Genomic DNA, 25,009 nt, shown 5'->3' with positions numbered 1-25,009 from the left:
TTTCCAAGTGAAAAACCCAATCCCTAGTTCTCCCATCTGCTCAGTACAAGTATCAGGCTGGATGATATGAGCACAGTACCCTGGTGATACTTCTCCAACCCACATGGTCTTGCTTCCTTGAGTATACCTATACCGAAAATACCTTCCACTGTTGGCTATTTGGCGTACAAGTTCAGAGTCTATGGGTATCCTAACAGCTCTGTGCGAAAAGGCCATTGTCTGGTTATTCCACGTCACTTCCCAATTTCCCGGTTTTCGGTAATTGGAAATATTGAAACATAATAAGGATCTATCTACATGATACTGGTGGAGCTTCAAACTAGGGGGCCTAGAAATATTGAACTTCTTGTCCACCAGTCTCCCACCCCGTAATTCGAGTACCTCATCTATTGCTAAAGGGTACGGTACTAATCCTGACTTGCTCTGACCTTGAGGTACTTGTGAGCACACCCAGCATTCTGTCTGGTTTAAGACCTTACCCACTAGTGAGTGGTAATCACTCAATGGATGACGGTCCATGTTGATATTAAGGCTGGACTGACATCTCTGGATGCACCCATCCTTGACTATGTTCTCACAATTCCTACAAATGCAATTTTCCTCAGACAATAACCCTTCACAGTGCCTCCGAGCTCCCTGACTACCAGATTGCTTTCTGATACTCTCCTTTGCTCGAGTGATGTGTTGCTCTTGAGATTCTACAAATCCATCCTCGCCATCAGAACCCATTCCAGATCCTTTCTCGACCTCTCTGGGACCCTCACCGAAACAGACTGTCCTGGTCAACAAGAGGATTAACAGGAAAACCCGGAACGCAGTCTCTTGGGGTAAGTCCATCTTGTTAGGGAAGAGAAGGGAAACAAGAAGGGGGAGAAAGAGAAGGAGAGAAGGAGGGTAGTGGGGGATGGAGAAAATAAAAAAAACACTGGTGCGACAACCGCCTCTGGTCTTGTTGTTCTCCGCGCTCAGGTGCCGTCTCAACAGTACTGCCTCTCAACCTTCCCGGAACAGACACTCCAGTGATACGATGTTCTCTACACCCTGCTCTTTGTCATGGGATCTCTCCGGGTCAGCGACCTTCTTACAGTGGGACGAGTGGACCCAAGTCTCTCTTTCGGCAACCTTTAATGCTGTCGTGCTGGTTAGCAAGACTTGGTACGGTCCTTCCCACCTGTCAATGAGGCAACCTGAGCGTAGAAAATTTTGAATCATTACATAATCCCCAGGTTCAATGTCATGACAATTACTGTTTGGTAGGTCAGGAATCACCAGCTTTAGATTTCTATTTTGATTGCTCAGCTCTGGCTCATCCTAACCAAATATTTTACAGTCACTTCGTTATTGCATTTCAAATCATCCTGGGGGTCTATCATTACATGAGGTTATCGGCCAAAAAGAATCTCAAAGGGTGATAGGTTAAGGGGGGACCTGGGAGTGGTTCTGATGCTGTACAATACTAGTGGCAAAACTTCTGGCCACAACAATCCAGTCTCAGCCATCACTTTGCTCAGCTTGTTCTTAATAGTGCTGTTCATTCTCTCCACTTTCGCACTCGCCTGTGGTCAGTACGGAGTATGCAGCTTGCTATTAATTCCCATCAGTTTGCACATTACCTGAAAGACTTCACCTGTAAAATGGGTACCCCTATCGCTTTCAATTATTCTAGGGATACCATATATACACACAAATTCCTGCACAATTTTCTTTGCAGTGAAAGTAGCAGTATTTGTGGCAGCAGGGAATGCTTCTACCCAATTAGAAAATACATCAATACAGACTAACACATATTTTAAATTCCTACAGGGTGGTAACTGTATGAAACCAATTTGTATTACCTGAAAAGGGCCATCTGTTGGAGGGATATGGGATGGTTCTGTTGGTATTGACTTTCCAATATTCTTCCTCAAGCAAGTAAGACATGTCATTGCTCTCTTACCCGCATGAGAAGAGAATCCTGGCGCACACCAGTAGGCTCTCACCAGCTTACACATACCCTCTTTACCCAGATGAGTCAGACCGTGTGCCGCCTCAGCTAAGCTTGGAAGATATGCTCTAGGGGCCACTGGCTTACCGTGTCCACCTGTCCAGAGTCCTGAGGACTCCTGGTCATACCCCTTTGACCTCCAGACCACCTTTTCCTGGAGAGAACACAAATTTTGCATTTCAATTAATTTTTGTGTGTTGATTGTGTTGAATGTCATCAGTGATGTGATGTTCGTTTGTATGGGGGTTCTAGCTGCTGATTTAGCAGCTTCGTCTGCCCGGCTGTTACCAAGTGAGATTGGGTCTTGGTTGTAAGTGTGTGCTTTGCACTTGATAACAGCCACTCTGTCTGGTTCTTGTATCGCTGTTAGAAGCCTTTTTATGTGGGATGCATGCGCTACAGGTGTGCCAGCTGCCGTCATAAAATTTCTGAGGCGCCATAGGGCCCCGAAATCATGCACTACTCCAAAGGCATACCTAGAATCTGTGTATATATTGGCTGACTTACCCTTGGCCAATTCACACGCTCTGGTTAGGGTGACCAGCTCAGCAACTTGTGCCGAGTGCGGTGGGCCCAGGGGTTCAGCTTCTATGATACCTCTGTCGTCTACAACTGCGTATCCAGTACACAAGTCTCCCGAGTCCGTCTGTCTGTGGCAACTACCGTCAGTGTAAAAGGTAAAGTCTACGCCTTCCAGTGGGTTGTCACTGATGTCAGGTCTCGCAGTGAAAGTCTGATTCAGGTATTCCATACAATCATGCGTATCAGTATCTGCACTAAATCCTCCTTCACCATCATTCTCATCCTCCACCCTTTGTGCCTGTCCAGGCACACTTGGCAGATAAGTTGCAGGATTTAGTGCGCTGCATCTTTTGATGGTGATGTTTACAGGGGCCATCAGTGATAATTCCCACTTTGTAAACCGTGCCGATGAGACATGTCTGGTTTGGGCGGAGTTCAGTAAGGCTGATACTGCATGAGGTGTATGGATTATCAGGTTGTGTCCTAACACTACATCTTCGCTTTTACATACTAGCAAAGCTATCGCTGCAACACTTCGCGAGCATGTGGGGAGAGACCGCGCTACGGTGTCCAACTGTGCACTATAGTAAGCTACCGGCCTGCTGGCATCACCATGTCTCTGGGTTAAGACTCCTGCTGCGCACCCTGCACTTTCTGTACCGTATAATTGAAAAGGCTTCCCATAATCTGGCATACCTAATGCAGGTGCCTGTGATAGGCACTGTTTGAGTCTCTCAAAGGCCAATTCGGACTCATCTGTGTGCGAGATCCGATCTGGTTTGTTCGAGGAGACCATTTCTTGCAAAGGTAAAGCCAGTATGGAGAATCCTGGGATCCAGTTTCGGCAGAACCCACACATTCCAAGGAAAGTGCGGATCTGTTCCTGGGTTTGTGGCAGGGTCATGTCGCGAATCGCCTGTATTCTATCAGCGGTGAGATGTCTAAGTCCTTGAGTCAAGCAATGTCCCAAATATTTTACCCTGGTCTGGCACAGCTGCAACTTATCCTTTGAAACCTTGTGTCCCGTATTGGAAAGGTGAAACAGGAGCTGTTTCGTGTCTTTCAAGGACGATTCGAGTGAATCAGAACACAGCAATAAGTCATCGACATACTGTATTAATACTGACCCGCTCTCAGGTTGAAAGGATTGTAAACAGTCATGCAAAGCTTGGGAGAAAATACTTGGGCTGTCAATGAAACCTTGGGGGAGACAAGTCCAGGTGTACTGTACTCCCCTGTATGTAAATGCAAAGAGGTATTGGCTGTCAGGGTGCAGAGGGACAGAAAAGAAGGCAGAACAGAGGTCAATGACAGTGAAAAATTTTGCAGTAGGGGGAATTTGCATGAGGATGACAGCTGGATTAGGCACTACGGGGAATTGGCTCTCAACTATCTTGTTTATCCCCCTTAGATCCTGCACTAGCCTGTAACCCCTCCCCCCACTCTTTTTCACAGGGAAGATGGGACTATTGGCCGTGCTGGACGTCCTGACTAGTATGCCCTGTTGTAGCAACCGCTCTATGACGGGGTACACTCCTAATTCTACCTCTGGCTTCAGAGGATACTGAGGGATTTTTGGAGCTATCCTACCGTCTTTTACTTGCACTACTACCGGAGCTACACTCGCCATCAATCCAGTGTCTTGTCCATCTTTGGTCCAAAGGGAACCCGGTATTTGTGAGATCATTTCCTCTACCTTTGATGGACACTTGTCTATAACGGCAGAATGTGACATTAGCCTTTGAGGGGTGTCTAATATATCTTGCACTTCCTGAACGTGATTCTCAGGTATATCCAAGAAGACACCCTCAGGAGTACAGTATATGACACACCACATTTTACACAATAAATCTCTTCCAAGCAGGTTAGTCGGAGCCGCTGCAGCCAGCAAAAAAGAATGCTTGGTTTGCAAGGGCCCTATCGTAATCTCTGCAGGTCTACTCAAAGGGTAGTGTTGCACTATTCCTGTTACTCCCATTGCCGAAATTGTTTTACCCGTAGATTTCATACCTACAGTTGAATTTAACACTGACCTGGCCGCCCCTGTGTCTACAAGAAAAGGTAATGGTACACCAGCTACATCAACCGTGACCTCAGGTTCACTACCAAGGCTAGCAATCAACTTCACTGGCTGCAGACTACAGGTGTGGCCCAACCCCTATTGTGTGGTGAGACCCTCCCGCAACGCGTTGGCAGTTACGATATGTGGGGGAGGTAGCTGAGAATTTCCGGAGGTCTGCCCATCTCTCCTTGGGGGGTACCTCCTTGTTTCCCCTGCATGTGGCTCGTAACTTCTCCTATGTGGTCCCTGATCCCAATTATGTGAGTAGTAGTGTGGTTCGTATTCTCTGTCTAGGGTTCTATCTTGGCTATGCGCTCTACCACTCCTGCAGTCTTTGGCAAAATGCCCTTCCTTCCTGCAAATGAAACATGTTCTAGGTCTGTCCCAAACAACAGAGGTCCGGGTTTTCGGCTGATGGGGTTTTGCCATAAGGACCTGTATACTTACCGTCATCAGTTTTTCCCCCTGTGACTCCCTGTGTTTAATGATGTTCCTATCATGCTCGATAGCGGACTCTCTCAATGTTTGGTAAAGAGGTCTGTACCCTTGTTCTGAGTGCCTCCTTCAACCCGTCCATTAATACTGACACAGCTACCTCCCTATGATGTGCATTGTCTCTAATGTCCTCGATCCCAGTGTATCTAGTCATTTCCTGCAGTGCTCGATGGAAATATTCGGATGCCGTTTCACCTTGCTTTTGTCTTATGGAAAAGATTTTATTCCATTTGACAACAGTAGGGAAATATATTCCTAATTGCAGATTGATTTGTCGTACCTTCTCCTGAGTGTACTCATCAGTGATAGGTACTTCTTCGTCTAAATTGCAATCAGTTATGAACTTCGCGGGGTCAATATTGGAGGGTAAACATACCCGTAGCACTGTTCGCCAATCTTTGTTTGTGGGTTCGGTGGCGTTACCTAACTCTTTAATGAATCTCTGGCATGCGACTAGATCCTTTCTGGGATCGGGAAATTCTGACATAATTGACCTCAATTCTGTCCGGGACCAGGGACAATGCATGGCAATGTTCCTGATGGGAGTGACTCCCTGAGCGTCAGTCTTCCCATTGGGGACTGCAATCACCCTGACAGGATTTAATTCAATTACATCATTCTGGTTTGATTCTACAATGTGGGGTGCTATGGTTTCTGCATAATGTACGGTACCGTACTTACCTGTGGACACGACCTCACTTATCCCTCCGCTAGGGGGCCTGACTACTGCTCTTGTTGGTTGCGCCGTGCCCACCTGAGTGTCTTGTATGGTGGCTGCTAGAGAGAGTGCCGATATCGTGCTGGGCTCATCTTCTTGTTCGCAGTCCTGGGGAAAATTTAAAACAGGGTACAACTGGCAAGGGTTAGGGTTAGTACATTTTGCAATTACACTCTTATTCTGTACCAATGTATCATTGCCTGTAGCCATTTTCTCCCCAACAATATATGGAGGTGGTGGTGCCGTCGCCATTGTTTTCCCGCTAGGTTTGGAACCTGCTGAGCGAGCTAATTCCTTTTGCATATCCCCCTCTGTTGCCATAAATTTAAACAGTCTGTATGTTTAATCCTTTTTTCTTGGATTTTATCAGACATATCCTTAACCTTAAGTTCTGTAATACCTCTGGTTCAAAGCTGCCCACTCTAGGGAATGGTACCCTATCATTGTTGGTCATACATATCCACTCATTGCATAAACCTTCTGTGTGTGAACCATATTTTTGCACACATGATAAACCTTGCTGAGCCTTTTGGCCACAATTCTGCCTGAACCCTGTCTAAATGCCTCTTACTTGAGCAACTGGCTCCCATATTTGTGGGTCTCTTCTAATACCTTTAAAAAATTCCCACAAACAATAAAATACTCAATATAAGTAGACGGTGGAAGTATACCTGAGCGCCTTCCACTCGCTCGCGCCCACGCTGGCCAATACAACGATACACTGTTGATAGCGGATTGCAATGTACCCAACTTAGGGCTCCTATCAGACCTTACACCGTAATTTCTTTCGGTGGAAGTTCTGTTTGGAATATTTTCCTGAGAGAGGCAGTGAAAATTTCCTTTTCAGTAACTTTCAACTGGAATTGTTTGTAGGGTGAAAAACAGAGAAATTAGATAACTATCCTTCACCCTTTCCAGTGAAGCCCACCAGGGAAATTTCCCGAAGTTATCAAAGAAAAACCCCTTTGTCTATACAATCACGTCTGGGTATGCTCTTCCACAGCAAATGTGACACAATAATATCACGTTGCGCTATGCAGAACAAACGGACATGTGATGCAATAGCACAGCCTATAGATACTAGTTATCTATATGCCCTACGATTGCTGTAGACCACCTAGTAGACCACCTAGAGTTGTATGGGATACCACTCAATCCACCAAGACCACCTAGTCCACTTAGTTCTTAATGCAAGGTTGCGAACCCTATGCTACCGGGCCTCTACTAACCCAGTGTGTCCACCTAGACCACCTAGCAATCCACCAAGTCCACCTAGTTCTTGGGTTCAGTATCCACTCACTCCTACACTCGCTCACTCAAATACACTTTATTTTTCTGTACAGAAAATTATCATTCAGACAAGCAGCTTTACTCCCAGAGGCAATACATTAAATAAGGGTTTTATACTAAACTTTGGAAACTGGGCAATCTTGTGTTATTGTAGCGTGGCTACTATCCCACCTTTAAACTATACGAACTATTGTGTGGTTTTATTATGCGCACACAACGCTACGCAAGCTTGCGTAATTACGCAACCGTGCGTACCTTTATGCCACGTGTGCTGCCTTGCGCTATGTGCACGTTTTGTGTACGCTGTCCTCACGTTCCATACCACGTGAACCAATGTGCGGACACAATAAAACAACTCACACAATTTCTATAAATGTGAGCAATATTAACTATAATCGCTCACTTAACACGCCACACAGTTTCTTTTCTGTATAAACCTTTATAACTAGGCCAGACTGCGTTTGTGTTTTACACTTCCTTAATATTTATATTTTGAATCTAGTAATCTGAATGTTATGGCAACAATGTTGGAGAATATGCACAGAGTATGGGTGTACGCTTTTGTTGTGTACGCATTTGGCGCCAAAAATAAATTCACAGATTTTAAATAGCTTTTTTCCTGCTTACCTTACGAGTTCTTACCAGCATCCCTACAAACCATACAGAGCAGACACCATCTAATCAGCAATTAAGTAGGGTTTTCAGTGCATCCACCGACCAAGAAAAGGATACATAGGATCCCTGTCCACCCTTATGCTGATAGATTAAGTCTGGTTGTGACCTGTTAAGCAGTAAAAATGTGGAAAACCGGAGAGCCCCCAATTGATAAAGCTGATTATCTTTACAGGAATGAAAGCTATACCTAAAACATACCTTAAATACACTTTAAACCTTTAGCCGCTGCGGCCGCTATACTTAATTCACACTCTATGCACCTTTTACACTATTAGCGTACAGAGTACCGTACAGTGTACGGACTTTGCGTACACACGCCGCGCTGACGGTACAAAGTACTCACAGCGCATACACACCCAGAGATACACTTTAAACCTTCTACAGCAATGCAATAATAATACACTTTAAACCTTAGCAGGGCAATGAGGACACGACACTAATTGTGATTTTACTGCTGGGTTCCGACACCACAGTGGATTATTTCTGAAAGGGGGTTTAAAATACAAATTATACACTACAATACAAGATAATATATAACAGAATAATGGCTACAGTCAATGTATATACGTGAGTAAATTCGCGTGCGCTTCCCGGTCCGGTCCTCCGTCATCAAATAGATAACGTTGTGAACAATATAAAAAGATATTAGCGCTTAGGTCACAAATGCAAAGTGTGTCACATTCAAATCACAATTTAATGAAAAGGTAAAATGCAATGCATATAGTGGTTTATAACCACATAAAAAGTAAATTAATATAAATAAAATTGTGTAGCTCCCAGTATTAATAAGGCCTGTTGGAAATTAGTAAACAGCATGGACCTGTTCCTATGATAGTCCCCTTTGGAGAGAAAAGTTCAATGTCCCAATTGTGGATTGAATAGTTACCACCAGCGTGTCGCGAGGCAATTAAGCGAAGCTGCGTCCGCAAAGGTGCTGTTCCTCGGCGCGTTTCGTTGTATCAAAGACAACTTTTTCAAAGACCTTGAAAAAGTTGTCTTTGATACAACGAAACGCGTCGGTGTAGCCTGCCTATTTGTGTGTCCTCCCACACCTTTGGAACCTCTGGACCTGGACCAAGCCCCCGTTGAATGTTCCTTGGACATTAAGGATCTCCCTAATACTGTGGAACGCCATCTGTTCATCACCCACCGAGGAACAGCACCTTTGCGGACGCAGCTTCGCTTAATTGCCTCGCGACACGCTGGTGGTAACTATTCAATCCACAATTGGGACATTGAACTTTTCTCTCCAAAGGGGACTATCATAGGAACAGGTCCATGCTGTTTACTAATTTCCAACAGGCCTTATTAATACTGGGAGCTACACAATTTTATTTATATTAATTTACTTTTTATGTGGTTATAAACCACTATATGCATTGCATTTTACCTTTTCATTAAATTGTGATTTGAATGTGACACACTTTGCATTTGTGACCTAAGCGCTAATATCTTTTTATATTGTTTATTATTTGGGGTCTGACCAACCCTTGTTTATATATAGCTGCAGTGGAGAACCTCGCATCAAGCGCCTGTGAGTAGAAACACCTTTAGTGTTCCCTTCTTTAATTCCAGATAACGTTGTGAGTCTGGTGCCAGGACAGGCTGCAGCAGGCTTTATTTATACAATTCTTCCAAAAGCAATACAATGGATACTGTAATCCCTTTGTCCATTGGACACAGGAATGCACTTTTACAGTACAGGAGAGGTCATAGGTTGATTTGAAAAGGTAGGCGATGTCTTTCTCAACTGCTGTTGTGGGTGGTCTCCTCTGGATTCCCGCCGCATACATAATATACAGTAAATACAGTTTATATCTATATTCTGCTTCTGCACATAACTATCCGCAGGAACATGCGATCTTCCGCAGACCAACACCGGAATGTTACCCTTAAAATACCCTACAGCTGGATACCAAATACCACCTTATAACCTTAGTCTGTCCCCTCTTATCCTGTAAAGGTGAATCCCTTTGTTCTGCAACCATTTAAACAGCTATAACTTTCTGATGTGGTGCAAGGAGACTGTGTACATTGTGCACTATTTGGATTAAATATGTTATGTGTTTTGATGGCTCTCCATGCGTACACAAACTCTGCCGTAAATACCCATACCACGCGCCGATGCGCAGGACCGCGGGAGCGACCATACGCAAATTGCGGATATGTACACGCACGGCAGAACAAGTGCACGCGCAGTGGGCATGTGTGTGCAGTTTGTACGTGATGTGTGTTCTGCAATATTTTTCGACTTTGACAACACATACATAGTATGCATGTACACAGCATGCATACACACACACACACACACACACACACACACACACACACAATAAATGCACACAGCATACTGTACATACACACAGTATACATGCACACACAGTACACATGCATACAGCATATATACATAGTTACACAAACACACACTACACATACATTTTTACACACACACTATACATTTACATAGCAATACACACACCCATTAACAGTAAACAAAACCCCCTCCTCACCTTATACTACTCACAAACTACGGTGGGAGACGAAGACAGAAGCCGCTGCCTCACGTAGCTCTGTCTCACGGCCCCTTGAACTGCCTGAGAGGAGCTGCGCTTCCGCTGCAGCTCCCCCTACAGGCATCCAGCAGCAGCAGCCAGGTTTTCACTGTCACTCGGACAGTGTAAGGAGGAGGGAGATGCTTTATAAGCTACTCCTCGTTTAAAAAAAACAAAACGGATGGCAGCGCCGATGGATCGGTGGGCAGGGGGGGTTTCTAGGTACTCGGAAACCCCCCCTGCGTGCGCGTATGATACCTACTGGTAAATCCTTTTCTTTTAGTCCGTAGAGGATGCTGGGCGCCCGTCCCAGTGCGGACTCTATCTGCAGTTCTTACTTACTAAGTTTTGGTTATGTTACACACAGGTTGTGTTTCTGTTGTAGTCAGCCTGTTGCTGACATTGTTCATGCCGTTGACTGGATTTCTGTTAAATGCCATGTTGTTCGGCATGTTTGTGGTGTGAGCTGGTATGTATCCCACCTTAATTTAACAATAAATCCTTTCCTCGAAATGTCCGTCTCCCTGGGCACAGTTCCTATAACTGGAGTCTGGAGGAAGGGCATAGAGGGAGGAGCCATTCAAAGTCTTGGAGTGCCCATGTCTCCGGCGGATCCCGTCTATACCCCATGGTTCTTGAAGTGTCCCCAGCATCCTCTACGGACGAAGAGAAAATAAGATTTTAAACCAACTGGTAAATCTTTTTCTCCTAGTCCGTAGAGGATGCTGGGGACTCCGTAAGGGCCATGGGGAATAGACGGGCTCCGCAGGAGACATGGGCACTAAAAAGAACTTTAGATATGGGTGTGCACTGGCTCCTCCCACTATACCCCTCCTCCAGACCTCAGCTAGAGAAACTGTGCCCAGAGGAGACGGACAGTACGAGGAAAGTATTTTTGTTAATCTAAGGGCAAGATTCATACCAGCCCACACCATCCACACCGTATAACATGGAATATACGAACCAGTTAACAGTATGAAACAAAACAGCATCAGCCCGAGACTGATCAAAACTGTAACATAACCCTTATGTAAGCAAAAACTATATACAAGTCTTGCAGAATTTAGTCCGCACTGGGACGGGCGCCCAGCATCCTCTACGGACTAGGAAAAAAAGATTTACCAGTAGGTTTAAAATCGTATTTTCTCTTACGTCCTAGAGGATGCTGGGGACTCCATAAGGACCATGGGGATTATACCAAAGCTCCAAAACGGACGGGAGAGTGTGGATGACTCTGCAGCACCAATTGAGCAAACATGAGGTCCTCATCAGCCAGGGTATCAAACTTGTAGAACTTTGCAAAGGTGTTTGAACCCGACCAAGTCGCCGCTCGGCAAAGCTGTAGTGCCGAGACACCTCAGGCAGCCGCCCAAGAAGAGCCCACCTTTCTAGTGGAATGGGCCTTTACTGAGTTTGGTAACGGCAATCCAGCCGTAGAATGAGCCTGCTGAATCGTGTTACAGATCCAGCGAGCAATAGTCTGCTTAGAAGCAGGAGCGCCAACCTTGTTGGCTGCATACAGGACAAACAGTGCCTCTGTTTTCCTAACCCGAGACGTTCTGGCTACATAAATTTTCAATGCCCTGACCACATCAAGGGACTCGGAATCCTCCAAGTCCCGCGTAGCCACAGGCACCACAATAGGTTGGTTCATATGAAAAGAGGAAACCACCTTAGGCAAAAATTGAGGACGAGTCCGCAACTCTGCTCTATCCACATGGAAAATCAGATAGGGGCTTTTGTGAGATAAAGCCGCCAACTCCGACACTTGCCTTGCCGATGCCAAGGCCAACAACATGACCACTTTCCAAGTGAGATATTTTAATTCCACCGTTTCAAGAGTTTCAAACCATTGAGACTTAAGGAACCGCAACACCACGTTAAGGTCCCAGGGTGCCACTGGAGGTACAAAAGGAGGCTTGATATGCAGCACTCCCTTCACAAAAGTCTGCACTTCTGGGAGAGAAGCCAATTCCTTCTGAAAGAAAATGGATAGGGCCGAAATCTGAATCTTAATGGAGCCTAATTTTAGGCCCAAATTCACTCCCGTCTGTAGGAAGTGAAGGAAACGGCCCAAATGGAATTCTTCCAGAGGAGCATTCCTGGACTCACACCAAGATATGTACTTTCGCCATATACGGTGATAATGTTTCGCTGTCACGTCTTTCCTAGCCTTTATCAGAGTAGGAATGACCTCATCCGGAATGCCCTTTTCCGCTAGGATCCGGCGTTCAACCACCATGCCGTCAAACGCAGCCGCGGTAAGTCTTGGAACAGACAGGGCCCCTGTTGTAACAGGTCCTCTCTGAGAGGAAGAGGCCACGGATCTTCTGTGAGCATTTCCTGCAGATCCGGATACCAGGCCCTTCGCGGCCAATCTGGAACAATGAGAATTGTCTGTACTCCTCTTCGTCTTATGATTCTCAATATCTTTGAGATGAGCGGAAGAGGAGGGAACACATAGACCGACTGAAACACCCATGGTGTCACCAGGGCGTCCACCGCCACTGCCTGAGGGTCCCTCGACCTGGCGCAATACTTCGGTAGTTTCTTGTTGAGGCGTGACGCCATCATGTCTATCTGAGGCAGTCCCCACCGACTTGCAATCTCTGTGATGACTTCCTGATGAAGTCCCCAATCTCCTGGATGTAGATCGTGTCTGCTGAGGAAGTCTGCTTCCCAGTTGTCCACTCCCGGAATGAAGACTGCTGTCATGGCGCTTACCTGATTTTCCGCCCAGCGAAGAATCCTGGTGGCTTCTGCCATTGCCACTCTGCTCTTTGTTCCGCCTTGGCGGTTTACATGCGCCACTGCGGTGATGTTGTCTGACTGGATCAGAACTGGTAGGTCGCGAAGCAAATTTTCCGCTTGTCGAAGGGCGTTGTATATGGCCCTCAACTCCAGTACGTTTATGTGAAGACAAGCCTCCTGGCTTGACCAGAGACCCTGGAAGTTTCTTCCCTGTGTGACTGCACCCCAACCTCGGAGGCTCGCGTCCGTGGTTACCAGAACCCAGTCCTGAATGCCGAACCTGCGACCCTCCAGAGGGTGAGCACTCTGCAGCCACCACAGGAGAGATACCCTGGCCCTGGGGGACAGGTTGATCATCTGATGAATCTGTAGATGTGACCCGGACCACTTGTCCAGAAGGTCCCATTGAAAAGTTCTTGCATGGAACCTGCCGAATGGAATGACCTCGTAAGTCGCCACCATCTTTCCCAGAACTCGAGTGCAGTGATGCACCGACACCCTTTTCGGCTTCAATAGGTCCCTGACCAAAGACATGAGTTCTTGGGCCTTTTCCATCGGAAGATAAATCCTTTTCTGGTCTGTATCCAGAATCATGCCTAAGAAAGGCAAACGAGTCGTTGGAATCAACTGTGACTTCGGGATATTGAGAATCCAGCAGTGCTGTTGCAACACCCTCAGGGAGAGTGATACGCTGTTCAGCAACTGTTCTCTCGATCTCGCCTTTATTAGGAGATCGTCCAAGTACGGGATAATTGTGACACCCTGCTTGCGCAGGAGCACCATCATTTCCGCCATTACCTTGGTGAAAATCCTCGGGGCCGTGGAAAGCCCAAACGGCAACGTCTGAAATTGGTAATGACAATCCTGTACAGCAAACCTCAGGAACGCCTGATGAGGCGGATATATGGGGACATGAAGGCATGCATCCTTTATGTCCAGGGACACCATATAATCCCCCCTTCCAGGCTGGCGATGACCGCTCTGAGCGACTCCATCTTGAACTTGAACCTTTTTAAGTATGGGTTTAAGGATTTTAAATTCAAAATGGGCCTGACCGAACCGTCCGGTTTCGGGACTACAAACAGGGTTGAGTAATACCCAATCCCCTGCTGCAGCAGGGGGACTTTGACCACCACTTGTTGAAGACACAATTTTTGAATTGCATTTAACACTATCTCCCTCTCTGGGGAAGAAGCCGGTAGGGCCGATTTGAAAAACCGACGAGGAGGCACCTCTTCGAATTCCAGCTTGTAACCCTGGGAAACAATTTCTATTGCCCAGGGATCCACCTGTGAGTGAACCCAGACGTGGCTGAAAAGTCGAAGATGTGCCCCCACTGGGGCGGACTCCCTCAGCGGAGCCCCAGCGTCATGCGGTGGATTTTGTAGAGGCCGGGGAGGACTTCTGCTCCTGGGAACTAGCTGTGGCTGGCAGCTTTTTCCCCTTGCCCTTACCTCTGACAAGAAAGGAAGATCCCCGCACTCTCTTGGGTTTATGCGACCGAAAGGACTGCATCTGATAATGTGGCGTTTTCTTAGGCTGTGAGGAAACATAAGGCAAAAAAGTTGATTTACCAGCCGTAGCCGTAGAAACTAGGTCCGTGAGACCTTCCCCAAACAATTCCTCACCCTTGTAAGGTAAAACCTCCATATGCCTCTTCGAGTCGGCATCGCCGGTCCATTGTCGGGTTCATAGGGCTCGTCTAGCCGAAATCGCCATAGCATTGGCTCTGGAACCCAGTAGGCCAACGTCTCTCTGAGCATCTCTCATATATAGGACAGCATCTTTAATATGACCCAGGGTCAATAAAATGGTTTCCTTATCCAGCGCATCTATATCAGCAGATAAGGTATCTGTCAACGCTGCTACAGCGCTACAAACCCAAGCCGACGCTATCGCCGGTCTGAGTAAGGTACCAGTATGTGTGTAAATAGACTTCAAGGTAGTCTCCTGCCTGCGATCCGCCGGATCCTTGAGGGATGCCGTATCTTGAGATGGCAGCGCTACCTTTTTGGATAAGCGTGTTAACACTTTGTCTACCCTCGGGGAGGATTTCCACCGTATCCTGTCCTTAGTCGGGAAAGGATACGCCATAAGAATCCTTTTGGGAATCTGCAGTTTTTTGTCTGGAGATTCCCAAGCCTTTTCAAATAATTTGTTCAGCTAATGAGATGGGGGAAAGGTTACCTCAGTTTTCTTTTCTTTAAACATGTGGACCCTCGTGTCAGGGACAGAGGGTTCATCCGTGATATGCAACACCTCTTTTATAGCAATAATCATATAATGAATACTTTTAGCCAATTTTGGCTGCAACTTTGCATCATCGTAGTCGACACTGGAGTCAGAATCCGTGTCGGTATCAGTGTCTACTATTTGGGATAGTGGGCGCTTTTGAGACCCAGAAGGTCCCTGTGACATAGTGAAAGGCAGGGCTAAACTCCCTGTACATTCCCTGGATTCAGCTTTGTCCAACCTTTTGTGCAATAAATTCACATTTGCATTTAAAACATTCCACATATCCAACCAGTCAGGATTCTGCGTTGCCGACGGAGACACCACACTCATTTGCTCCACCTCCTCCCTAGAAGAGCCTTCCGCTTCAGACATGCCGACACACGCGTACAGACACACCACACAGTCAGGGAACTCCCTATCTGGAGACAGTTCCCCCACAAGGCCCTTTGGAGAGACAGAGAGAGAGTATGCTAGCACACACCCAGCGCCAATGACCCAGGGAAAAAAATTACCCAGATAGCGCTTTTATTACAAATATATATAACCCTGCGCCAAATTATGTGCCCCCCCCCCCTTCTTTCAAACCCTCTGTCACCGTGTTCAGCAGGGGAGAGTCCGGGGAGCCAGCTTCTCAGCGGTGTGCTGTGGAGAAAATGGCGCTGGTGAGTGCTGAGGATCAAGCTCCGCCCCCTCAGCGGCGGGCTTCGGTCCCGCTTGATTACTTTGAAAAACTGGCGGGGGATCTCAGAAATACAGTGCAGAGCCCATATATGTCCTGATTTTGCCAGACCAGAGGTTTAAATTGCTGCCCAGGGCGCCCACCCTGCGCCCTGCACACTTACAGTGCCTGCCGTATGTGTGTTGTGTGGGAGCAATGGCGCGCAGCGTTACCGCTGCGCATTACCTCAGTGAAGATCTGAAGTCTTCTGCCGCCTTTGAAGTCTTCTTTCTTCTTATACTCACCCGGCTTCTATCTTCCGGCTCTGTGAGGAGGACAGCGGCGCGGATCCGGGACGAACAGCTAGGAGAGACCTGCGTTACGACTCCCTCTGGAGCTAATGGTGTCCAGTAGCCTAAGAAGCAGAGCCTAGCAGTTAAGTAGGTCTGCTTCTCTCTCCTCAGTCCCTCGATGCAGGGAGCCTGTTACCAGCAGGCTCCCTGAAAATAAAAAACATAACAAAACTTCTTAAACCTCACACGTCAGATGCTTCCACGCGCCACTCAAGCACACTTATCTTATGAAATAAAGACACCACAACTGTAGTTGGCGTGAAAGGGGTCAGCTTTTATTTTCTGACTGAGAGGGAGGCCTATTAAATACTAAAACTAAAATGCAGACTTCCCTCTCTAACTAAAGGTGGCGAGGAGAAGAACGGTTAAACATAATAAATGTAACATGGGTGATAAACATTATAAAAAACAAGCAGTAAAAAACATATGTGTTAGGGAGCCTCCTGCCCCAGATGTTCCGGGATCGGCCTGCTGCCTCCATCCCAGACATCGAGAATCAAAAATCCAAGGACAGGGGTCGACCTTCTGCCACTACCCCTGTCCCCCAACGGTTGCAGGGACGGAGGTACGCTCCGCCCCTACGGGATAAAAGTTGGGCCACCGGCCCCGACATCCACATATGTTTTATACTAATTATATGGGCCCACTTGTGAAAATGATGCCCGTAAACTAATTCTAAAAGATATAAATTACCTATAAATACACCCAAACTGACTAACTGTGAACTCATCATTAAACTTAAGTAACCGTTCTGAAAACCGGCCACCGAAAGCCGACACAAAGAACCCCATAGTAAAACCAAAACCAACTCTGTTCCGGTTTTTTTGGGGGCGGGAGGGCGGGCTGCGTGAAGACACTGAAAGAGGCAGGAAATGGTGGGTTAGCCACCTATATCCAGGCTGTACAGCCCCTTTCCACAATCCGGCCAATGGCCTACCAGTTCCTCACTCAACGTTCCTCCCACTACAAAAAACCTTAACCCCTTGCAGGCCAAAGTGATGCACCAAGCAGCGCTCTGCAAGCACAGACGGCGTGTTTATGCTGCTGCTATCATATTATATTCCTTACGCAGTCTTAAACCTCACACGTCAGATGCTTCCACGCGCCACTCAAGCACACTTATCTTATGAAATAAAGACACCACAACTGTAGTTGGCGTGAAAGGGGTCAGCTTTTATTTTCTGACTGAGAGGGAGGCCTATTAAATACTAAAACTAAAATGCAGACTTCCCTCTCTAACTAAAGGTGGCGAGGAGAAGAACGGTTAAACATAATAAATGTAACATGGGTGATAAACATTATAAAAAACAAGCAGTAAAAAACATATGTGTTAGGGAGCCTCCTGCCCCAGATGTTCCGGGATCGGCCTGCTGCCTCCATCCCAGACATCGAGAATCAAAAATCCAAGGACAGGGGTCGACCTTCTGCCACTACCCCTGTCCCCCAACGGTTGCAGGGACGGAGGTACGCTCCGCCCCTACGGGATAAAAGTTGGGCCACCGGCCCCGACATCCACATATGTTTTATACTAATTATATGGGCCCACTTGTGAAAATGATGCCCGTAAACTAATTCTAAAAGATATAAATTACCTATAAATACACCCAAACTGACTAACTGTGAACTCATCATTAAACTTAAGTAACCGTTCTGAAAACCGGCCAACTGCCAGGTTACAAACCTGCCACCGCCACCGAACTAAAAACCCACACAACAAAAACAGAAAAACTAACTAGAGAGACTTAATGAACTATGAACAGAAAAGAGCTATCTATAGGGACCTAAGAATGTAAATAATGTCCTCCAGGAAGATAAGCATGCCAGCCGGGGACAAATGCACCCCGTCAGACCGGTATTGTGTCGGGTCACGGTAGGAAATGCCACCGTGCGGCACAACCAGCCCGCCATGCTGGAGGACAGCACGACCAACGACCGAATTGACCCTCCTCCGAACCAGGTCAATCGCCCCGGGGTTAAAGGCTCCGCGCCAAGACCGCCGAGGAACGATGTCCGACCAGAGGATGAGGCAAAACGGCCAGTCAGCCATGAGTTCCAGTAGCTGGCACCTGATTTCGAGGCGAATGTCGAGCCCAGAGCGGCGTACCAGATCATTGCCCCCCAGGTGCAAGACCAAAATCAGGGGGTACCCAAATCGGCCAACTGCCGCCCGAAGCCAGTCCCGCAGGCCATCCCAGCGGAGGCCTCTACGCCCCAACCAGCGCACAGCCTGCAGCTCCGGAAACCGGGCGGTGTCGCAAGCCAGAGCCGACACGGACAGCCAGTAGATGTAGGAATGGCCGACAAACCATAGAAAGTGCGGATCTAACCGCCGCCCTGCAAAATAAGGTGTGCTAAGGTTAGGAATGATATACATAAGGTATGTAAATGAGAAACCTGACTGCAGCCCTAACGGGGGGGGAGTGTGGGGGGGGGGGGGGGGGGGCCGCCCAATTTGACTTGAGGCAAAAACGAAACTTCGCTAGCCGGCAAAAGCCGAAATTAAAACCAACGATAAAACAAAAATTCCTCAAGGCCCCCGCAATCACCAAGTGCAACTGCGACGAGCGGCTAGTCCTCAAAGGGGCGCACTGGGAGGAAAAGGCCTGATATAGCGTCTGACTGCACCAGACCTCCACCTACCCAGTGCCCGGACTTCGACCTCGGACCAACCCGCCGCAGCGGCAGCTGAAGCAGCGCCGATGCGGAAAGAGTGAGTCCCATAGTCGGCCGGAGATAGACCCAGGTACAAAATACAACGCCCCAAAACCGACCGGAATTGATATCTGGTCAACGGGGCGCCGTCACAGTGGACGAGCCACCCGGTGGGCGTTGGAGGCCGTATGGACGAATATGCCCGGGCCGCGGAAACTGGACAAATGCCCCGCGCACGAGCCGGACCCATTCGAACCCACTGCCCCCTGCCGGCTACGTCAGTCTTGGATCGCTGAATTTTGCACCATAAACCGTCGGGGCGGATGACGACGTGGGCCTCCAGCATGGGCGAGACCGAAGCCCGAGAGACGGACACCAGCTCACCCACCCTGAACGCACCGTGGAAGGCCATAGTAAAGGCCGCCCGGAAGAGGCGAACCTCGTATCCCGAAAAGCAAATGCTCGGTAGGGATCCCAAAATCCGCCTCAGCAAAGCACCGGTGATCGGCTGGCGGGTATCCGGGAGGGGCGGGGTGGCCCGAGCCCAACCTTTCAACACCCGCCGGAGGAAAAAGGACTTCGTAAAATCCGCTTCCCCCCGCAGCTGCAGAAAGTAAGAGATACCTGCCAGAACCCTGTTAACAGACGCCCGCGAAATACCGTCGGAGTACAGAACCCAGATGTAATCTAAAAGTAAATCATGAGAGGTCTTACCACACTGGCCTCTCTCCCGGATGAAGCGACACCACCGCTCCCAGGCGGCCCGATAGGCCGCAAAAGTTGCAGGGGCCAATGACCTGTGGGCTAACGCCTCCATTCCGGGTGGATGACCTGCCACACAGAAGCAGGACCTAATTCCCCATGGAGGAGAGCTGCAGGAGCCAAGCGCCTAAATCGCTGCAAATCGCCGCGTGACAGGGCATCTGCAATTTCGTTACGCACGCCAGGGACATGTTTTGCTCGCAACGTAATGTTGTTGACCAAGCATAACAAGACTATCTGCGCAATGACCCGCAATACCGGCAAGGACGTGGATTTTTGGCGGTTGATGGCAAAAACCACGCCCAGATTGTCGCACCAGAAGACAACATGTTTATTACGCAGGGCATAGCGCCATAAGTCTAAAGCGACCAGAATAGGAAAAATTTCCAGCAACAGCATGTTCGTAGTGAGGCCCATGCGAAGCCAGGCATGCGGCCAAGGAGAGGCACACCAACGACCCGCAAAGTAAGCGCCAAACCCGAAAGCGCCGGAGGCGTCCGTGAAAAGCTCCAGGGTCGGGCTAGACACGATCGCCTCCTGCCAAATACAGGTGCCGTTGAAACGAACAAGAAATTCGTCCCAAATGCTTAGATCCCGACGGATTTCGAGGGACAACCTGAGGAAATGATGCGGGCGTCTAACCCCCACGGTAGCCCGTTCCAATTTTCTACAGAAAACCCTGCCCATGGGGATAACTTTGCAAGCAAAGTTAAACAGGCCCAATAGGGATTGGGCCTGTTTGAGAGTGAGCTTGCCCGCGGACAGCGCATATATGATACCGTCACGTAAACGCAACACCTTGTCCGAGGGAAGCCTACAGAGACCCCTGACCGTATCAATCTGGATCCCGAGGTAAACCAAGGAGGCGGAGGGTCCCTCCGTCTTTTCTGGTGCAACCGGAACCCCGAAGCGCGCAAAGAGGGCCAGAGCCCCCTGCAGCAGGTTGACGCAGCGAGGGGAGTCTGAGGGGCCGATAAACAGAAAATCGTCCAAGTAGTGGGAAATTCCCCGTTCCCCCGTTGCCTGCTGGAGACACCAGTGGAGGAAGGAACTGAATCTCTCAAAGTAGGCGCAAGAGATAGAACAACCCATAGGGAGGCACCGATCTATGTAGTACCCATCGTCCAGCTTAAAACCCATAAACCTGAAGGCGGAAGGGTGCAGCGGAAGGAGACGAAACGCAGACTGGATGTCCAACTTACACATAACTGCCCCTGGGCCAAAAGACCGTACGGTGTCAATGGCCGAATCAAAGGACAGGTAAACGACCCTACACTGGTCAGCAGGGATAGCGTCATTAACCGAGGACCCCGCAGGACAGGAAAGGTGTTGGATGAGGCGAAATTTGCCCGCTGTCTTTTTGGGCACTACGCCTACGGGGGACAAGACCAAGTCTGGCAAGGGGGGCTCCCGGAAAGGGCCTATCATCCTCCCTAAGGTAACCTCCGCCCCTACCTTGTGCCGGAGCACGTCCGGAAACTCCCGAGCCGAACGCAGGTTAGTACCCGTCCCAGGACCCACCCGTCCATGTATCGGCAAGGGGAAACCCGACGCGAAACCTGAGTGTAAAAATCGGGCGTCCCCCAACCGCGGGTATCGTCGCAGCCAGGGAATGAGCGCGCAAAGTCTAATTGGGGTGGGAGCTGTGGCTAGCGCCGGTGGCCGCGGGAGCGCGACTCTGTCGGGGCTGCGAGCCAAAAGCACTTCCGGTCCCAGGACTGGGGCAATCTTTAATGCCGTGGCCCCCGCCACATCTGATACAGGAGTGGCGAAAACGACATCGCCCCCCCAAGTCGCATTGTGCATTATTAAAAGCGAAGCATTTCCCATGCCCCGCGCGCCCTGCGCCTCCGCGAAAGCCGGCAGAACGAGAGGCAGGTTTTTTTGCCCATCGTCTTGCCGAGCCGCCGTCATCTGTGGCGGCCGGACCTTGTGTCAGTTCAGAGCACAATTCCACGTCTTTTTTACCAAAGTTATAGATCTCCCGGCCATGTTGTTTGCGTCGGAAATCCTCGTCGTAGCGCCGCCAGGCAGACCCTTTGTACTTATGGTACAGAACGTGTATAAGAAATTGATAGCGCACCACGTTCATATGTTCATCCGGGCGCGTCTCTAGGTAACACGCCGCAAAGATCAACATGCAGCGGACCCAATTCTGGTAGGACCGCAAAGTGTCCTCGCTACCCTGCCCCTTTTTCTTAGCCGAAAGCAAGGCTTTGCGATCGTCGCTGGTAAGGGCAAAAATGTTCACATATTGGCCCTTACGGATACGGTCCCGGATCCGGGGCCTGAGTCCACGTTGCACCGCCGTATTGGCGCAGTGCACGGTGTCTGATTCCACCGATACTTGGGACGCGGACGAGGTGGAATACCGCCGCTTGCGTTGTCTACGACGCTTCACCCTGTGCAAGCCGCCATCTGAGGAGGACAGACCCTCCGAGGAAGTAGAGGCAAGGGAGGAATCTGTGCCCCGACGCCTGCGCCTACTGCGCTTGCCGGAAATCCTGCCTGCGCTGCTACCTATGCTAGAGGCGCTGGAGCGAGTACCCGAACCCAAGCCGCTAGCGCTCCCCTTGGACCAGTCAGGGTCCGAGGAAGACTCACCTGCTCGAGAGGGCACGCCGTCCGCGCCTCCGGCCACCGAACGACTCGTGGATACACCGGCGGATTCCATTGCCGATCCGACTACCGTGGCTGGGGAGACAAAAGAGACATTGTTCCCCTGCACCGCCTCCGGTCCCGCAGCCACCGGGAGCGGGGCAAAAGGGGGGGTAGTTGCCCCAGTAGACAGAAGTGGAATAAGGGATTGCGCAATGCTATCCGCCAAGGAAGCGGTGGGCCGCCCCAGTCCCCCGGGTACGGAGGATAACAAGGGAGCCACCGCTGACACTACAGCGGCACAAATGGCGGACAAGACGGAGGCGTCCACCAAGGGTGCAGTCGCAGGGGCAGGTGAAGTAAGGACGGACCTCCTCCGCGCGTCATGCGCCCGACGTGCGGTACGCAAACCTCCCGTCGGGAGCAAGGATCCGGAGGATCCCTCACTGTCGGGAATCATGGCACCACCGTCTGGCTGCGCCAGACCGCGTATAGACTGCCGACCCCTCGACTGTCTACCGACCCGAGCGTCGGCCACAGGAGAGTCGTCGCCACTAGAAGGGAGGAGTCCGACGTCGGACTGAGAGCTGACCGCGGAAGCGTCGGCAGTTGAAAAATGGATGCGGGGAGTGGGTGCTGGGTCGTGATCCGCCTGCGCACGCCGCCCCCTAGTGGGGTGATTAGCTGGCAGGCGCGACCCCGCCCGCTGTCTGCCAGGAGGCGCGCGGCCGCGGGCGGCGGCCGAGCCACTTGCCAAGGCGGGCGTCCTGGATGGGCCCGACGCCCCGGGCCCCACCGCGAAAGGGGAGGTCGGACGGGCAGGCACACCGCGGGCGGGCGCGGGCCGCCCCCGTACGACCGGCCCCGCACTATCTGTAATGGATAATGCCCCCCCCGCTGGCGCGGAGCGGGGGCGACGCCCCACCCCAACGCGGGAGGGCGCTGACCGCACGGGTGGGGGGGGTAGTGGCACAGAGGGGGTATGCCTCATGTGGGCCCCCCTGCTGTGCGCCATGTTGTCCGCACGCGCAGGCAGTAATCCATCTGCCGCGCGACCCCCCACCCGCCCATTAACTGAGGCAGCCGTGTTGGGAAGTGGGGAGAGCCGCCGGGCCGCCGGGCGGGAGCTCCGCCCCCGCCCCACGTGACCCGCGCGGCCACCCGCTGTAAGAAGCGGCGGGGCCAGGGACGGTAAAACACCGTCCCTGGCAGGCCGCCTGAGGCTTCTCCTGCTCCCCGGCGCTCCGTCCCCCGCCGCTGATTGCAGCGGGGAAGGAGACGGGGAGGAAGCACGTGGGGGAGCGCGGGCGGGCGGCCGAGCTCGGCCGCGCACAGCCCTGGTCTCCATGGCAGCCCCAGCAGCTCCGTCGCCAGCCGCTGATCGCAGCGGGGAAGGAGACGGGGAGGACACACGTGGGGGAGCGCGGGCGGGCGGCCGAGCTCGGCCGCGCACAGCCCTGGTCTCCCTCACAGATACAGCATCCGCAGCAGCAGGGCTTCCCCGACCCGGCGGAACATCAGGGGAATCTAACAGCCGGGCGGGGAGGCCAGCGCTGCGTGCAGGACGGGAAGGGGGGTTTCGTAACCCCGACATGTCCAGGGGGGAGAGGAGTCACAGCAAGGGGGGGTGGGGGAATACCCAGCAATCACCTCCAATATGTTATAAAAAACAAGCAGTAAGTAGGAGAAGAAGAATAAAAAAGTTAGGAATAGGATGAATGTAGCAGTAGGAATATAGGAAAGAGAAGATAAGGAAAAAGATAAGGAAAAAAGAGAAGAAAAATTAAAGTATATTTACTGAATAAATGAACAATACTTGCACTGCCTGCGTGAAGACACTGAAAGAGGCAGGAAATGGTGGGTTAGCCACCTATATCCAGGCTGTACAGCCCCTTTCCACAATCCGGCCAATGGCCTACCAGTTCCTCACTCAACGTTCCTCCCACTACAAAAAACCTTAACCCCTTGCAGGCCAAAGTGATGCACCAAGCAGCGCTCTGCAAGCACAGACGGCGTGTTTATGCTGCTGCTATCATATTATATTCCTTACGCAGTCTTTCTTTCAGGAAACTCAGGAGAGCTCCCTGTAATGCACCCAGTGTCCTCTGGGCACAGTATCAAACTGAGGTCTGGAGGAGGGGCATAGAGGGAGGAGCCAGTGCAAACCCATATCTAAAGTTCTTTTTAGTGCCCATATCTCCTGCGGAACCCGTCTATTCCCCATGGTCCTTACGGAGTCCCCAGCATCCTCTAGGACGTAAGAGAAAAGGATTTACCGGTAGGTATTAAAATCCTATTTTCTGTGGAGGGCAAATACAATCTGCTCTATGTTTACACTGCAGTTTAGATTTCAGATTGAACACACCCCACCCAAATCTAACTCTCTCTGCACATGTTATATCTGCCCCCTCCCCCCCCCCCCCCCCCTGCAGTGTACATGGTTTTGCCCAACTGCTGCGATCAGATCTTAGTTAAACCCAAGGTCGGAGACATTGTAAATACAATCTATAAGGGGGGTTCACACAGAGAGATCTGTGCTTAAATTCTTAGCAATCTTACTAGATTGCTTAGACCTTAAGCACGGATCTCTCCGTGTGTATGCCCCACAGCGATAGCGATGCGCAGTCCCGCATGTCGCTATCGCTGGTGCTAGATTGGCCTGACAATCTAGCAGGTCGCTCATTTCACCGCTGGGTGAAATA

General features: G+C 50.0%; 1 protein-coding gene across 2 annotated transcripts; it reads right to left on the bottom strand.

Annotated features, from left to right (window-relative positions):
- Positions 1 to 18,730: 18,730 nt before the first annotated feature.
- Positions 18,731 to 24,357, bottom strand: LOC134933265 (collagen alpha-1(I) chain-like). 2 transcript variants are annotated; one of them, XM_063928332.1, is made up of 2 exons: positions 22,314 to 24,357; positions 18,731 to 19,778 (listed from the first exon to the last, which is right to left on the bottom strand). In XM_063928332.1, exons 1-2 carry the CDS (start codon positions 23,899 to 23,901, stop codon positions 18,871 to 18,873), a joined length of 2,496 nt encoding a protein of 831 aa, XP_063784402.1. In that variant the 5' UTR covers positions 23,902 to 24,357; the 3' UTR covers positions 18,731 to 18,870. The 2 variants fall into 2 exon arrangements, with proteins under 2 accessions (XP_063784402.1, XP_063784403.1); XM_063928333.1 differs by lacking the exon at positions 18,731 to 19,778 and having other exon boundaries at positions 19,810 to 22,403; positions 24,106 to 24,357.
- Positions 24,358 to 25,009: the final 652 nt, after the last annotated feature.

This window comes from Pseudophryne corroboree, chromosome 6 (genome assembly GCF_028390025.1).
Source record: "Pseudophryne corroboree isolate aPseCor3 chromosome 6, aPseCor3.hap2, whole genome shotgun sequence".
Classification (NCBI taxonomy): domain Eukaryota; kingdom Metazoa; phylum Chordata; class Amphibia; order Anura; family Myobatrachidae; genus Pseudophryne; species Pseudophryne corroboree.
The sequence above is the reverse complement of the archived record's forward strand: the minus strand, read 5'-3'. Positions and strand labels throughout refer to the sequence as shown.

Coding starts and splice junctions, on each gene's coding strand:
- LOC134933265 (XM_063928332.1), bottom strand. CDS start 23,901: ATGTCGGGGTTACGAAACCCCCCTTCCCGTCCTGCACGCAGCGCTGGC. Junction 19,779..22,313: donor CGGCGTGCCCTCTCGAGCAG/GTGAGTCTTCCT, acceptor TCTGTGTGGCAG/GTCATCCACCCGGAATGGAG.